The following is a 16,355-nucleotide window of genomic DNA, read 5'->3' on the forward strand; positions in this document are numbered from 1 at the left end:
CATTCCATATTTTGTATATTGAATTTTCTCATTACATCCCTTGTCAATCTATGTGAACTGTACAAACTGATTCTTGAAAACAGAATAGATTCAAAAATCTATCTCCTTAACTTTGTCCTTTATCAAAGGACTAATGGCTTTCAGCACATTTGAAATTGGATCAGGAATCATTCAGTTCTTTAAATGCTGCTTTAAACCACAAAGACAAGATACTATTTTTGTCTTGTTCCTATATAAGTTAATACTCTAGGGCCTTTTTGTGTTCAGCAGAACAGAATTGGGTCCAAAATATGAAAAGTACATCAAATTTTATGTTATAGCTATTTATGACTATGCCATTACGTGTTATTGGCTTCTCCCTGCTTGAATATTCAACACACATTGGTGTTTTTATAATAATGTCATTAGGTAAAGAAATACACTGTAGTCGAGCAAACTTGAAAATATTCAACTAAGATCTACTTCTCCAAACTGTGGCAACATTTGAATAATGGCATAAATCTTCAATAATAGTGTGGACTGCAATCTTACCTCTGATTTACAATACAACAATTTGGCCTAAATTTATATATGGAATTCATTAGTAGCAAGTAAATGATGACTAGAGCCTGCTGTATGATCAGTTTTGTATTTCAGAAGATAAACATCAGCACCAAAAGGCTGAGAATTTTCCTAAAGAGAAATTAAAACATACTCTCACCTTTATACTTTTGCATTTTTCAGTATTCGCTAACTTAGCAGTGCAGGATGCATGAGATACTTCGCTGAGTGAGATCTAGAATTTTCCCATTAACACGACAAGGAATGCGGCACTCGGTTGCTTTTTCTGACAGTCTTAGTAACACCAAGAAACTGCAAAGAAGGTCATGATACTGTTTTATTGCAAGACATTTTTAAATTCATAATGGGTGGGACTGAATAAACTATCTGCATAATAAAGAGTGAAAACACTATTATAAAACTGAATCTACTCTGCCACTTCTCAGGTATAAGGAGAGCTTATTTATTATTTTATAGCGAACAGTTTTGACAACAGTCAAACTGTCTCCAAACTGAGATATTATAACAATGATACTGAATTCACAGTGTGAAAAACATGAAGATCTACAAACACACAGGACAAAAGTTGACCTCAGATTAAGCAAATGTTATCCTTTTGCAAGCAATGATGAATATAGACCTATGAAGACAGTTTCTGAAATGACGACACGATCTCACCGAAATCTGATAGGAGTTCTATCGACTGCAACAGATCCAAGATTTCATTCCTGAACTGTGCTACAAGGTATTAAACCGAAATGAATCAGATGCTGGAGAATGTTGCCAGATATTGCTGATCAACAGCACAGGTGTTGTTTAATATAAAAAAATTACATCAGTCTGCATGAAATAAAAGCATTAGATTAGAAATGATACTAAAAGCAACAAAACAGATTAATGTATTATTAAGGCTCTCAATGTGTTGAAGCAACAACAAAGACTACAGTAGAAAAACATGCTAATCCACAATTACCACTAAGCTACCTACTCAGTGTTTATGTACTAACTTTGCCCATTACTGTGACACAAAAGAATCAGGCTGGACAGGCAAGCACTGAGCCCAGCTGCTTGGGGAGGCTGTGAAATCTCTGTCCTCGGAGGCTTCAGTGACCCCACAGGGCAAAGCCCTGAGTGAGCTGGCCTGAATTCAGCTTTGACCCTGCTTTGATTTAGAAATTGAACTATGGCCCTCCAGGGGTCCCCTCCAGCCTCAGTGATGCTGTGATACTCCCCCCTGTGAGCCACAGCTTGAGGCTGTGCCCTGTGGTTCATTCACAGCCTCCAGATATGCTGGTGATAAGGTTTAACCCAGTCCTCCCCCAACCCATGCACATCCTCTGATGTCAGTTATATCTATCATGCAACCACGTGTAACAAGGCACATTCACTGGAAACCATGCATGGGAAAACCTGTTAGAACTGTTGTCATATTAAGAAGAGATCTTGAACTTCTGGTCTCCTCAGGTTTTCTTATACAAGAGATGTACAGAAGAATTAGAAAACAGAGGTATTTCTGTCTGCAGCTAAATCTGCATAAAGGAAGCTTCTTTTGAATTTGCACTTTTTACTGTTATTTTTTAACCCCATTAAAAGGAGGAGAGACAGAACTTTTTGTGGCATTTGGTACTCTGCAGCAGTTTCCCATGCTTCAATTCTTTGCAAGCTGAGACCCAGTTCTTCTGGTACATAATCACCAGGTAATTCTGGAGCCAAATCACCGCTTCAGGCTATGGTTTAATCTTTGGTGGGTTCAAGAACAGAAACAGAGTGGAGGTAATACAGTAAAAGTCCATGTTAACATATACTAGGACAGAAAAAACCCTCCATCTTCCAGTTTATCTTCCAGATCCCAAAGGCAAGAATGCATAAACAGAGTGGAAGATTGGTGGCAGACCACCAGCCAAGAACTTTAAATATTACACTGTAAATGAAAGATGTAATTTAAGATGCGGGTTTATGCATATCATAAAATAAGTCTGTAGCAGGAAAACTGCAGCCAGAGTAGTTGCAGTCTTCTAGCAACATTTTCACATACATGTCATGTAAGCCCACCTATTGAACCCAATTCCAATCATGTAAAACCGCTGTGAAGCACTTTCTAGAACACTTCTCACTTATTTTTTGTTCAGTCAGTGATGGTATTAAAAGTCATATGCGTATCTGCATGGACTGAAGTGCTGAAGTAGGCAGCTGTGATAGTGGCAGGCCTGCAAGAGAGGCAGATAGCTGAAATGGAGAATGAAGGCTCTGCTGAAGCCAAGGCAGAGCCTGAACCTAAATTGCTCAAATGGTATCCCCTACTGAAAGACCTTACAACCCTTCCTTCATGGTGGAGCTGAGGTGAGGGTATTTGCCAGAGAAATTATGTGATCCACTATGATGAGCTGATTTTGAAGGTAAAGAACTTAAGTCATTTCAATGTAATTATTATCAGGGCACATTTTTTAAATGGGTGATTATGTCTCTCTACATGTTCTTAGCGCGCCTATACTGGGTTGCAAGAGAGGAAAAATGTGTAATCCTTCTGACTTCATTTCCACCACCTGTATTCCAGCCTCTCATGAATACAAACGTATCTATCGCACAGCCAGATTCTTCAGAAGTAGATTTAGGACACAGGAATCATCAAGGTTCAGATGGATTTGGCTGTCGTTTCTTGTTTGTTACCAGTGTATTCAAATCTCCAAAGATGCACCATCTGCTTGAAAGCATGGTATTAATAAAAAGGCCTGCGACAAAAACTGTGTGTCTGACAAAATGTGCAAGTGAGAAAGATGGCAAGTACCCCGTGTTCCTGCCTACTAATAAATAATGGCTCTTATTTCTCATTCAGAGTTTTGCAAGAGCTCAGTCTCTCTCCACATAGACTCCCTGTTACTACTCCTCAGCCTTCACCAAACAACAGTTCTGCTACTCGAGGAGAGTTTTGGGCAGTTTTCCCGGCCAGCCTGAGCGCCAGGCCCACGCACCATGGTGCCGAGGTGCAGCCCGGCAGCGACTGAGCTACCCTGGGGCAAGGCCGCAGCCATCCCTACACGGGCACCTGATCGCCGGGAGCCGGCCCCAGCGCCTCCAGCCTCACCGGTGAGCGGCCTGGACCCAGGCCTGAGCTGCCAGCGGCCACGGGCACGCCGAGCCTGCCTGCCCCCTCCCCTTCCCAACTGCCCCTCAGGAACCCGCCACCTGGGCTCGCCCTCCCTCCGCCCAGCTTCCAGGGAAGGGCCGGCCAAACCGCCCGCGGGCCGCGCTCCTCCCGCAGCCCCGGGGGGACGCGGCCGGCCGAGGCCACCCGGCCCGCCGCAGGGCCCGACCCTGCCGCGCCTACGGCCCCCCAGGCCGCCCCCGCCCGCCGGGAGCGGCGGTTCCCGCACCGGCGCCACGGCCCCAAGGGCGAGCCAGCCGCGCGCTTCCTCTTCCGGCGGCGCATGCGCGCTGTGCCGCTGCCCCTGCCCGGACCGTGTGTGGCCAGAGGGGGCTTCTCCCCTCCCCTCCCCGCCCGCCCCGTGCTGCTCCGCTCCGCTCCCGCGCCCCGGCGGCTCCGGTGGGCGGCGGCGGTGAGGGCCGGGCCGCGGGGTCTCGCTGCAGCCGCCGGCGCGGGCGCAGGGCAGCCGGCAGGCGCGGGCGCATGCGCGCAGGGGGCCCCGCCGCCCTCGTGCCCGCGGAGGGGTGGCGTTGCCGGCCGCTGAGCCAAGCGCGCGGGGAGGGCGAGGGAGGGCGGCGAGCGCGGCTCGGGGCGGCAGCGCGCGCAGCGGCAGGCGGCAGCGCCCGCCCTCGGCCCGCGCCCCGCCGGCAGCGCCCGCAGCCGCGCGGAGCCACCGCCCGCGTGCCCGCCCGCCGCGAGGGAGCGGCGCCGCCGACCGGCCTCCCCCTCCCGCCCCTCCTCCTCCCTCCCCCCACGCCTCCTCCCGCCGGAGCGAGCGAGCGAGATGGCGGCCGCCGGGGCTCTGGCAAAGCACGAGCAGATCCTGGTGCTCGATCCGCCCACCGACCTCAAATTCAAAGGTGAGGGGGAGCCCGGCGGGGGGTGGAGGGCGGCCCGGCCCGGCGCGGGGTCCCGTTTCGCCTCCGTGGTGGGCCGCCGCCGGGCGCCTCGTTCCCCTCCTGCGCCGGGCCGCGGTGCCGGGCCATGCCCGCACGGGCCCGGCGGGGGGGCGGGGGGGCGCCGCCGAGCCGGCGAACGGGCTCGTCCGCCGCCATCTTGGGATCCCGCGGGGACTCGAGAGCGTGTCCGCGGCCCCGGCGGGCGCCCGCTCTGCCGGGCGCGGCGCTCGGGGGGCGGCCGCCCCCTTCCGGCCCCCGCCGGCGGGCCCGGCCGCCCCCTGCCCGCGCGTGTCCCCCCGCGCGTGTCCCCCGCGCGTGCTGGCGCGGCCGCTGCCGTGTCACCGCCCCGGTCGGGAGGCCCGGCCCTGGAGTAGCGGGTCCGGCCCGGGGAGGAGCTGTCGCTGCCCTGTCATTGCTGTGGCCGCCGGTTCCCCGGCCGGAGGTCTCCCCCTGGCTGCCGAGGCAGGGGAGGTCCGGAACGGGAGGGGAAGCCTCGCCGCCGCGCCGAGGGAGCGGGCGGGAGGGCTGGCGGCACGGAGCTGGCCTCCCCGTGCCGCGCCCTGGCGGGCCGGCGGTGGGCGCCTGTCCCAGCCCGGCCCCGGCCCCGCCGCCGGCCCGCGGGGGCTCCGGCCGTTCTGCACCATCGCGCCGGCGGTGGGCGAGGGGGGCGACGTGCGGGTGCAGGCTCTCGCACACTGTGCCCGCTGCAGCCTGGCCCGCAGGCCTGGCCAGGCGCTCCCCGCCCGTTCCTCCAAGCTGTCACGTTTCAGGCAGGTTCTCAGTACGGACACGGGGAGCTCCCTCCTTTCTTGGGAACGAGGGAGAGGAATGTGTGTGTGCGTTTCGGAAGTTTCTGTGTATTGGGTATTGCGTGCCGACCGCATGACTGACCGGCATGACATGCCTCTGTCAGAATAGGGCCCGCTTAGCGCTGTGACCATGGGGGGGCTTTTTCTCTCCTAAATAAATAAATTAGAGAGTTGTGAAAAGGAAAGCTCTTCCGAAGATGAGTGGTCCTTGAGAGGTAAGGGCGCTAAGAAGAACGTGATGGAATAAGTAGTTTTCAGTAGTATCCTGTTTCTATTTTACACCCATAAGGGGCATTGAGAAAAATCTCAGAACGTTTCAGATTTAGAATCAGAAATGTTAGAATTTTCTTAAAGCTGTTAGTTTCCTGAACTTGTGACTAGTGTCAGCACGTGTACTTGCCTCATCCTATAAATGTTTGTTTTATCTTCTGTTTCTAGTAGACTCATTTTTCATTGTTTTAGAGGGAGGGGTTAGAATTTACGATGTTCTGAAAATCTTTAAATGGACAACTAGAACAAAATAATGTTTGTATTAGCAAAGAAGACTGTTCCCCCAAAATACCTTTGGCTGGCCTGGCTTTTAGACAGACTTGTAACAAACTATACTTGTTTTATTGATCCACCATTAAACCCCAAAATCTGTCTGATCACACATACTAATTTCTTGATAGCTTCAATTTTGAAATTTTTTAATTGCACATCTAGAAGAGTCAAAACTGTAGCAGGAGCTTACCTCTTTTGCTTCTGTTTTTTTGTGTTTAAAATGCTGTCAGATGTGTCTGCACTCAGATTGCAATACTTGCAATACACTGTATTTTTACTGCAAGAACAGGTTAGGGAAAATACATGATTTTTTAGATTTTTAAATTAAGCTACTGTGTCTAATTCAAAGCTTTCAAATGTTGAGCTGTCTTCAAGCTGCAAGTAAGCTGTATTTGTGTGATATGAAACAGCGTTGATACAGGGAATATAGAATAAATACTAGATTAGAAATGCTGTCTGTATGAAGCCATTGTCAGTCAGTGATCTTTATTGTGCTGTGTGTTTATGTACTTAGAGCATGAAATGTATATTCTTTAGGCATAAACTTTGGTTTCAGGCTAATGCATATATTAGGAAGATTTCTGTAGAGCAGACTAAGCAGAAACAAAATCTGAAGCATAATGAGACTGCAGTCTTAATGCTCTATGAAAAGCTCTCTATTACTATATTACTGCAGTAATACACTATAGAAAAAGCTATCTGTTGGGAGAGCATCGAGTGCACTTTCAGTATTTTCTAGCTGATTATTCCGAGGTGTTTAAAAAGGTTTGTGGGCCACAAACTAATTCAGTTGTGAAGTACTGCATTGAAGAATACGTTATTGGCAGAAGGGATTTCTGAGAGTTCTCTTTTGGCTAGTAAGAGAAACTATGACTCAGAAGAAGTGTAACTTATTATCAGAAAGTATCTAATGTATTTTGTTTAGCTTCTCAAATCTGAAGTTGTTTGGGTTTGAGACTAGATAGGAAGAACTGAAACAGGAGGCACTTAAAAGCAACTAATTTGGAACCTGGAACATCTGCTTCTTACTGGGGTCTTTTTCATGTGACTGATGCATATAATGTCTGTAGCTCTAGTCTAGTGAAGGTTATGATAATCTGGAATTAGTTCCATGTGAGTGAATACATTTTTAAAAAATAATTTTTATTTAAAGAGTTGTGTAGTTAAATAGCAGCACTTGAAGTTTTCAGTTCAAAGATTTCTAGCATTTTTATGGAAGCTGTCTTCGTTAAGTCAAAGAAGCTAGTTTTGCAATTGTAACTAATGTATTTAAGTTGGTCTTGGATGATGGTCCTTTTTTAGAAAACCTTCACCAAATCTTTAAATCTTTAAGTAATAAGACATGATTCTGCAACACCTAATTGAAAATCAGCACTAGTTGATGAGCCTTGGAAGATTAGGAGACAGTGTTCGGAATTTGAATTTCATGTGATTCAGAGATGTCTGACTAGCAATAGTCAGACATTACAAAAATGTCTGAATATTCTAAATTGAAGTCCTTTGCTGAAGTTCTTGCTTAGAAGTGTGTGAAATCCAGTTATGTTAACTTTGTAAATGTCTCAAAATAATGAAGCACGCTTTTTTTTTTTTTGTTACTACCTTGAGGCTAGAAATGTTAGCAAGTCAGCAGACTAAAACCAGCTTTTGAGCATGTCTGTGTGCAATACATTTTCCCTTTGATGGTTTGAGTTATTGGGAGAGATTATTATAAACAGGTGATGTTTTAATTTCTGCTTATTAATCTGATTAATAATCTAGGATTGTTAGTGTGTGAAATCAATGATCAGCTGGTTAATATGTTCAAATGACTTTACAGGTGAGGTAGAGAGCAGTTCACTTAAGTATTATATCTCATTCTGAAATGCAGATTTCGACGACCTTTTGAATAATACAAAGATATTGCTGTAGATTTTGTAATCATTACACTACTGTTGGTAACATTGAAAGCCACAGGCTATGTGTTGCTGTAAATTGAGAAGGTGGAATTTAAAGGTAAAAATAGCTCAATGTTAAATGCATCCCCTGCCCACAAAGTCTGTTACCAGAGTTGGCCCAGGTTATCTTTTAGTGTAGGCAGAATTCTAAGTCCTCAAATGTGATTTTTGTGTGCCGTATTTGTGTGTGTCTTGATGATATCGCTCTATTCAAAAGTACCAACAAATTTGTGATATCCCAGACTTCTAAAACGGGTTAAAAAAAAGGTGATTGGGATGTTAATTTTCTGGTGTTGTCATTCAAGAAAGTTTTTGAAACTAAACAATGGGAGTGCAGAGGTGAAAAACTGCTTGTAAGTGATTAGTAACACGGTTGTGGCTTTTCGATATTTTGAAATGATTCCATTTAATATTTTTGCCAGCTGAATATTGTGTGATGACAAAAATTGAACATCCCATAGAATGGCTCAGTATTTAACAAGTAATCTTTGATGACTTTTGTTGTTTTTTTTTTTATTTTCTTTTTTTTAATCTAAGAGGGATTCCTGGAATTGTTTACTGTTCCTATGTATCTGTATTTCTATCCATTGTTTCCTGTCTCAAATGTAATATTTGTTGTATTTTGATTTTTTTTAATGGTAGGTGTTAATAAAAATTGAGACGCAGAATGATTGGTGGGAATGTTGAGGAAGAGGAAGGGAAGATATTTTTTACCAGGTGTTGTATTGCTTATGAGGTGATGCTATGTTAATACGTAAGTGTCTACCATGGTGTTAGATTGCATTTAAAACTGGCTAATAAAAAGGGAGTTGCATTGATCTGTGAATATAGGTGTATTATAGGTGTTAGATTATATTTCGGCAGATCTAGTTTGCCATTTGTTTTAAGATTCAAAATGGAGGATTTCCCTGTGATGATAGGGGTATATAGCAGTGAGGATTTGGAAGTTTTTCCTTTGCCTGCAATTTGTAGGACTGTGTTTTACTTAATATTGCATCTTCACTAAACAGAGAAACACTGTCCAACCTCACAGTCTTGTACTTCTGGTGTAGTCATTGGTGTAAAACCTTCACCTTTACATTATGATCAATGTAAAGTGCCTACTCATTCTGCTTGTTGATAGCCTAAGCAAGTGTTCTAGGTCACTGTAATACATCGTAATCAATATTGTAAAAAATACTGTATTATATATACATGATCACTGTACCATTGTTCAACACCAAGTTGAAAAGTAGAAACTTAACATGAGCAAGAGGAGCTGTTTTATGCATCAGTTAATAGCTTTGAATATTTAGTGCACCAGCTGTCCATTGTGGTTTTATAAATTGTTCCTGTTTTGGCTTGACTGTGGTTTGTGAATATATTTTACTTTCTGACCAACTTTGTCTTTGGGAGATGTTTGTTAATCAGATCTTTGTGACCATCAGTCATTAAAGGGTTATTACGTGCTCAGTTTACAAGCCATAAATTCAAGTTGGAAGAGGCTGCTGGAGAGAACTTGTTGTGTGTAAAGTGGAAAAAAATATCACTGGCTAATCAGATAAGTATTACATTTTCCACTGTGAAAGTTGTCAACTTCCAATCCAAGGCTTTTATTGTCAGATGAGCCAGACAAAAGTGTATAAGCTAATTTCATAAAAAAAACCCAACCAAAAACAAACAAAAACAAACTACCCACCTTCCTCCCCCAAACCCAACACAACCTACTCCCCCCCTGCCCCCAGCCCCAAACCAGCAAATGACTACTAAGACAGTTTCTGATGTCTTGGTGAAAATAAAAAAGCAGAAAAGAGTTCTGGTAACTTTGTTTTCCTTAAGGTAGTAAGACTTTATCTTGTGGTGCATAGTGGTCTTGGCCTCTTTAGCTTCTCTTGCCTTTTAGTAGTTTTTAGTGTTGTATACAGTTATTTCATTACATTGTAAATTATTTGGCAGTGTCGTATTTAATTTTAGGGTTTGCAAGTATTTAAAATGCATTGTTATGTAAATTAAAGAAATATTTTGGGTTTATTTCTATATGAACAAGGTCTTGAGAGTTAAGATAATTTTCTAAATAGTATCCCGGTGTAGCACTTCAGGTGTTTGTTTTTGAATAATGAAAAAGGAAGAAAAAATGGTTTGCCTGGATTTTGAAAAGATAGTCACATCAGAATTTTCCCCTCCTGTGTTTCTCAAAATGTGGTCTCACTTGGAGTAATTCTTAATTTGACACTTCAATGCTTGAATAGGTCTGACCTCGACAGTGTGCAAAGTCTTAGAGGAAATAATAATGAAAGACATGGAGGTAAATGGAATATGGAATAAAATGCAGTGTGAGTGTTCTGGGTACAGTGTACCAGTCTGATCTGAGACCACCTTCTCTCTCTATCTGTGTCTTTTTAAAAATTTTTTAATTTGTTTCTTTTTCATCTTTTCTGTTGGCATCCCCCAAACAGAATTTGATTTTACCACTGGATTTACTGGGTGTCAGTACATTATTTCATAGAATGGTTTGGGTTGGAAGGAACCTTTAAAGATCACCTAGTCCAACTCCCCTCCTACGGGCAGGGACATCTCGCTAGACCAGGTTACTCAAAGCCCTATCCACCCTGACCTTCAACACTTCCAGGGATGGGGCATCCGCAAGCCTAAGCAAGCTGTTCCAATGTCTCACCACCCTCATCATAAAGAATTTCTTCCTTATGCCCAGTCCAAATGTGCCTCTTTCAGTCTGACTTCATTGCCCCTTGTCCTGTCACTACAGGCCCTGGTAAAAAGTCTTTCTCCATCTTTCTTAGAAGCCCCTTTTATACTGAAATGCCGCAATAAAGTCTCTTCTGAGCCTTTTCTTCTCCAGCCTGAACAACCCCAACTGTCTTCGCCTTTCTTCACAGCAGAGGTGTTCCAGCCCTCTGACCATTTTTGTGGCCCTCCTCTGGATCCCATTTTTAACAGTTCCATGTCTGTCTTGTACTGGGGATCCTAGCACTGGATGCAGTACTCCAGGTTTATTGTGAGTGTGACAAGTCATGAAACAAGGCAAATAATGAAACTATAGTTTTGTAGTGAGGGAAGTATTAATGTCAAGGTTTGTGGTATTGATGAAACTTTTATCTAAATGCATCTCTGGCAACCCCTAGTCAGTGAAAATTAACCCAAATGGGAATGGTGCAAATGAAGAGTTGTAAATGAAGTAGAATAGCTTGGCTTGTTTATCTTAGCAAAATGAAGACTGAAAAGAGATTTGATTGCTCTCTATAATATATCAGAAGAGGTAAGCACCGGGGAGAAGAAAAGCTGTGTAGGCTAAAGGGTAGGATTGGTACAAAAATTAATTGGCATCAAGTGGCTATGAATGTATTTAGATCATTAGAAACTAGTTGAATTTAAAATCTGAATCATGTCAGTCTGAACCAAACTTCTGAAAACTATGTGGGCAGAAATAGTTTTAAATTCATTAGATGCGATCTTACAAAATGGTTTGCTTCATGTGGACTTCAGAAGGCTCCTCCTAGGTCATGAGGTTACAATTTTCTTGAAAGTTTGGTAGGACAGTGGTGGTACCTAATTATGTACTTGAGCTAGAAGCCAGTATGTCATGGTATATATTCCAAGACATTAGAATAGTTGGCTGAGGTACATGTTTAATGTTTTTTTCTTTGTAAGAAGGAATGTTCATAAATTTAAAAATCATATACCTAGGAGTAACTGTTCCATTTGTGAAGTAAACTTAGTAATTATAATTCACAGGAATATGATGGTTTAACGTGCTTAATGTGTTAACAGTGTGATGTTAATGTGGCCACTAAGTCTAGTAGACCTAATGAAAGTAAAAACTGGTTTTTAATTTGTATGTCTACTAGCCATGTTCCATGTTACGGCTCAAGTTGGATTTCTAGCTGCTTCCATAGAAGTGAGCTGACTGGTCATGGGTAGCGTGGCTGCATTAGCTCAGCTCAGTACTGTGACGTGAAGGTGATGAGGGAATGGAGTTTGTGATGCTGCCCGAGTGACAAGGCTGTGACTGGATGCAACTTTTATTTAAAGCATGTTTTCCTGAGTGACTGTAGGATATGCTGTACTTGACTTTCAGAGATTTGGGATGGAGACCTGTAGTCTGTGCTTCCAGAGAATGAAGGGTCACACTGAAACTAAAGTGAGTTGTTAATGTCTTTGTGGGTGTAGTTCAGTGTTAGCTGGACCTGCCTGTGGAAAATTTTAATGTCTTATAATATAAGCCTGTTTAGACCAGGCCCATTATGTGCTGAGGTTAGGCACCATTTAACAGTCAAACACCTGAAACTGTTTGGGTTTTTTTTAAAAGAACTTTCTGGGCTTTTGTCCATGAGAAGTGTGAAATCAATTTATTTTTAAAGTTACTTTGTTCCACTCTTGGGATACTACTTGAAAGGAGACTGGTGAAAACCGCAAGAGCTCTGGTGTTGTTTAATCTTTGAGTCTGGCCACTGATAGCCAGTTCTTCGAGCACACTGGGAAAAGTGCTAAGTAGCAGCTTTTGGTCAGGTCTTCTGTAGAAAGACTGATTTTTCTATGTGCCACTGCAGCTGTCATCTGATATGATTGCAAATATTCTGATTACTACTATAGAGTTTGAAGAGTTTCTTGTATATTGCCATTCAGATCAGAAAGGTGTATCCAATTGTAAATTTTGTATTTGAGGGTGCATACATATTTGAAAGTGCTGAATATTTGAATATTTTAAACAGCAGAGCTGGGCTTTTCAGCATCGCTGGAACTGAAACCTGTTGTAAGCTATAGTTGGTTAAAATGCAAAGCAAGTTTAAAAGGGAACAGAAAGGGAAAATCTACTTGTTCGTTTAGTTCTAGTTCAAGCTAGTATTCTTGACATTCAGGAGCCTCTGTAATTATCAAATTCATTAGTTATCCAACCTTATGCAAGTAAAGAGAATAGTTGCTCCAGCAAGGAAGGGTTTAATAACACAGCCCTTACTGAACTAAATTGTAAATACTGCATCTGTACTGAAAGATTGCTTGTACATATTGCTTAGTTTTTTCAGGACTTTGGGGATAATTTGCTGGTTTAAATGTTCATGTTTAGCTGGTAAAAATATTTCTACTGCCCTTATTTCAACAGTGAGAGCACTTTGGGATGAATAATACTTTATTTATCATTAGATTCTTAAGACTTTATCCTAGCAGAATAGCTACTAATTTTAGTATGCTCTTCATGTGTATTTGGCAAGAATAACAATGTAACCAAATAAAGCTAAATTGTAAGTAAGGAATTTACACTAATGTGGAGGTTAAGTTTAAATAACAAGCATGCCTTTGATGTTAGTAACGTGACAGTTCTTTAGTAAAGGCACTCTTTCAACAGGAAAACATCAAGAATAGACCTATATGACTGAATTGGACTCAAGACTGCTAGATTATAAAGTTTAAGCTAAATACAAGCATTAATATCTTTGGGTAAGGTTGTTCCATTGTACACCATCTTACTAATAGTGTTGTGTGTTGTTGTGGAGGCTAAAGAAACCGTTGTCCATATTTAATACTAAAAGCAGGACAGTCTCCTTTTAGTCTGTTTTTCATCTATTATATATACCAGATAATGTTCTCTTTACCAGAATTCATGGTAATGATCTGTGGCTCCACTTTACCATTGAGATAAATGCTTATTACTTTTTTACTGTGTTTTTGGCCATTAACAACATGTCAGTAACAAGCTGGGATGAATATGAAATTTAGATCCAGTAAGAAAATGTAAGAAAGAAAATTGTTCGGTTTGTCTGCTTTGAAATGCTACTGTATTGTATCACTGACTTTTCTGTCAGAATGGCAGGCAAAAGGTTTCACCTTTGCCATCAGACCCCAGTAAAGCATGCATGCATGCCAGCATCTGCACAAGCACGTCTAGCAACCTGGATAACCATATATAGGCTCTGCTTGCCTGTTTGACAGGAAGATCTTTTAGGATTAAAAACTGGGCATTGTCTCAGCATTTCTTAGAAGGAAAAATCTTTGACAGATACATCATCAGCATGGATGCAGACAGCGTGTCATTGTGGGGAGCTCAGATGAAATCTGATGTTACCCATGGTAAACAGTGCTAGCATAGAATCAGCCTTCAGGAGCTCTGGGCACTGAGATGTGTCAGCTTTCTTATGAAGCCTTTTGCATTCTGACATTTATGTACAGGTTGATGATAAAACTAATAACTTTCTCAAGTGCTAGGGTAGAAAAAGAAGGAAATATTTTGTATTATTGCTCTAATGTATGGATATCTACATGAGAGCCATGGTTATTTGTAGGTATTATTGATCTTGCACCTTCATCCACTGATTATTCCTGATCATTCAGACCTCTAGTGTTGAAGTATTAATCCATGAAATGTAAGCTGTTATGCTTCATAGACCAGGAGTAATTTTAACATAGGTAATTTGTCAGTCGGAATTTTTCTTCCAGTTGAAGAAGGTATTTGAATGGTTATGGTTTTGGTATTTCAAGAGGAAGGGATTAGGCTCATTGGCAGTCCATGTTATGCATTCTCTTCAGATTATTTTCACAGAGGTCTGAATATTAATTTCTTAAAAGTAATGTATGGAAATAACAAATCTCTCAGTTTTGTGTCAGCTGTCACCTATGCTTTTTTCAGAAAGTACTATAAAGTTCCATTTAGATAAGTGCTTTATGTATATTTTAAGATTATTTTTCTTATCTGACAGTCAAGGTAGTTTTGACTTGCTGCAGGCCACTGGTCTTTCATTTTTAGACATCTTTCCCTCATTACCCTTGGTGGAGGATGATCAGGTCAGGGAATACTTAAGTAAACTGGACATACCTAGTCTGTGGGCCCTGATGGAATGCATGCACGAGTGCAGAGTGAGCTGGCAGATCGCAAAAGAGGCTGATGATAACCTTTTGAAGTTCAGCAAGAAGTCCAGAGTCCTGTACCGTGGGAGGAATAACCCCCCATGCACCTGTACATGCTGGTGTCTGACCAGCTGGAGAGCAGCTTTGCAGAAAGGGCCCTCAGGGTCATGGTGGATACCAAGTTGACTGTGAACCAGCAATGTGCCCACACAGCCAGGGTGGCCAGTGGTGTCCCGGGCAGCACCAGGAGAAGCCTTGCCAGCGGGTCGAGGGAGGTGATCCTGCCCCTCTGCTCAGCACTGGTGAAGACACAGCTGGAGTGCTGGGTCCAGTTCAGGGGCTCCCCATTATGAGAGAGACATGGACATACTGGAGAGAGTGCAGTGAAGGGCCCCAAAGCTGCTGAAGGGACTGGAGCATCTCTCCTGCGAGGACAGGCTGAGAGAGCTGGGGCTGCTAAGCCTGGGGAAGCGAAGGCTCAGGGGGATCTTACCAGTGTACACAGATACCTGAAGGGAGGGCGCAAAGAGGACAGGGCCAGGCTCTTTGTGGAGGTGCCCGGTGACAGGACCAGAAGCAAAGAGCACAAGCTGAAACTCAGGAGGATCCCTCTGAACAGTAGAAAACGCTTTTTTTTTTTTTTTTTTCTTTCTTCTTTTTTCTTCTATGAAGGTGACCAAGCACTGGCACAGTTGCCCTGGGAGGCTGTGGAGTCTCTGTCCTTGGAGATATTCAAAAGCTGTCGGGGCAACTGATTCTGGGTGGTCCTGCTTGAGCAGGAGGTTGGCCCAGATGACCCCACAGGTTCTTTCCAACCTCAACCATTCTGTGATTGCCATGTCAAATGATGGGAAAGAAAAACAATTAAATTTTGGCCTAATTAAATATTTTTTTTATTACATTGTACAAATGTAGATTACATGGGGCTATGTTAACTTATTCTTTCTTTATTCTGTTTTTACTTCTGATTCTAGCAGAATGAGTTGGTGGAGATCCTACTCTGTTACTGTCAGGTCTATCACAAAAGTTAGTTCACTTATTCTCAGAATTTGTCTTTCTGGCTTTATAATATTATTGCTAGTTTTTATCCTACTGACTTTAATTCCTTTCTCATTTATTAGGGCTCAAATTGTCAAATGCACTAAATGATTTTTCTTTGCCTGCCCAACCTGACTTTATTGTGTGCTGAAAGAAAACTTCCCCAGTTTGTTTTGGTAAAGATGTCTTGAAGTGCTTTGTATCTTTCAGGTGCTCTTGGAATTTCAAAGGTAATGAAACAGTTGTGAAAAAAACAGCATCTCACTTAAAGCATATAATCCCCATAGTTTTTGAAATTAACACTGTAATTTACACATTTTAAGGTGTTTGGGTTCCTTTTGCCAGTCTGTGTACTTTTTTATGTGTGCTTATATTGTTTTCAGATGTGGTTGAATATATCCCTTTACTGTGCCAGTTTACAGCTGAAATAAACTTTAGTTCTGTGCATGAAAGGGAGTGCTCTCTGGCAATCATCTTAGATATACGTCTTTATAACAGCTATTGTTCAGTGTCTTAAAGAGACGATATACTTAACCCTGAAGGTTTTACATATAAAATGTTGTTGAATCTGTTTAATAGTGCATGCTCATTTTTTTATAACTCCAGTTATCTGCCT

General features: G+C 42.9%; 1 protein-coding gene across 2 annotated transcripts in view; it reads left to right on the forward strand.

Moving 5' to 3' along the window:
• The first annotated feature begins 4,060 nt into the window (after positions 1–4,060).
• Positions 4,061–16,355, forward strand: part of VAPA (VAMP associated protein A) — a 30,459-nt gene continuing 18,164 nt past the window's right edge. Inside the window, exon 1 of one of the 2 annotated variants that reach the window (XM_055799156.1) lies at positions 4,061–4,542. In XM_055799156.1, coding sequence (XP_055655131.1) covers positions 4,467–4,542 — 76 coding nt within the window. In that variant the 5' untranslated portion in view covers positions 4,061–4,466. Of the gene's footprint in view, positions 4,543–4,651; positions 5,352–16,355 lie in introns of those variants that run through there. The other variant, XM_055799155.1, reaches the window with a different exon arrangement.

The sequence above is a fragment of the Falco peregrinus genome, chromosome 3, assembly GCF_023634155.1.
Source record: "Falco peregrinus isolate bFalPer1 chromosome 3, bFalPer1.pri, whole genome shotgun sequence".
Classification (NCBI taxonomy): domain Eukaryota; kingdom Metazoa; phylum Chordata; class Aves; order Falconiformes; family Falconidae; genus Falco; species Falco peregrinus.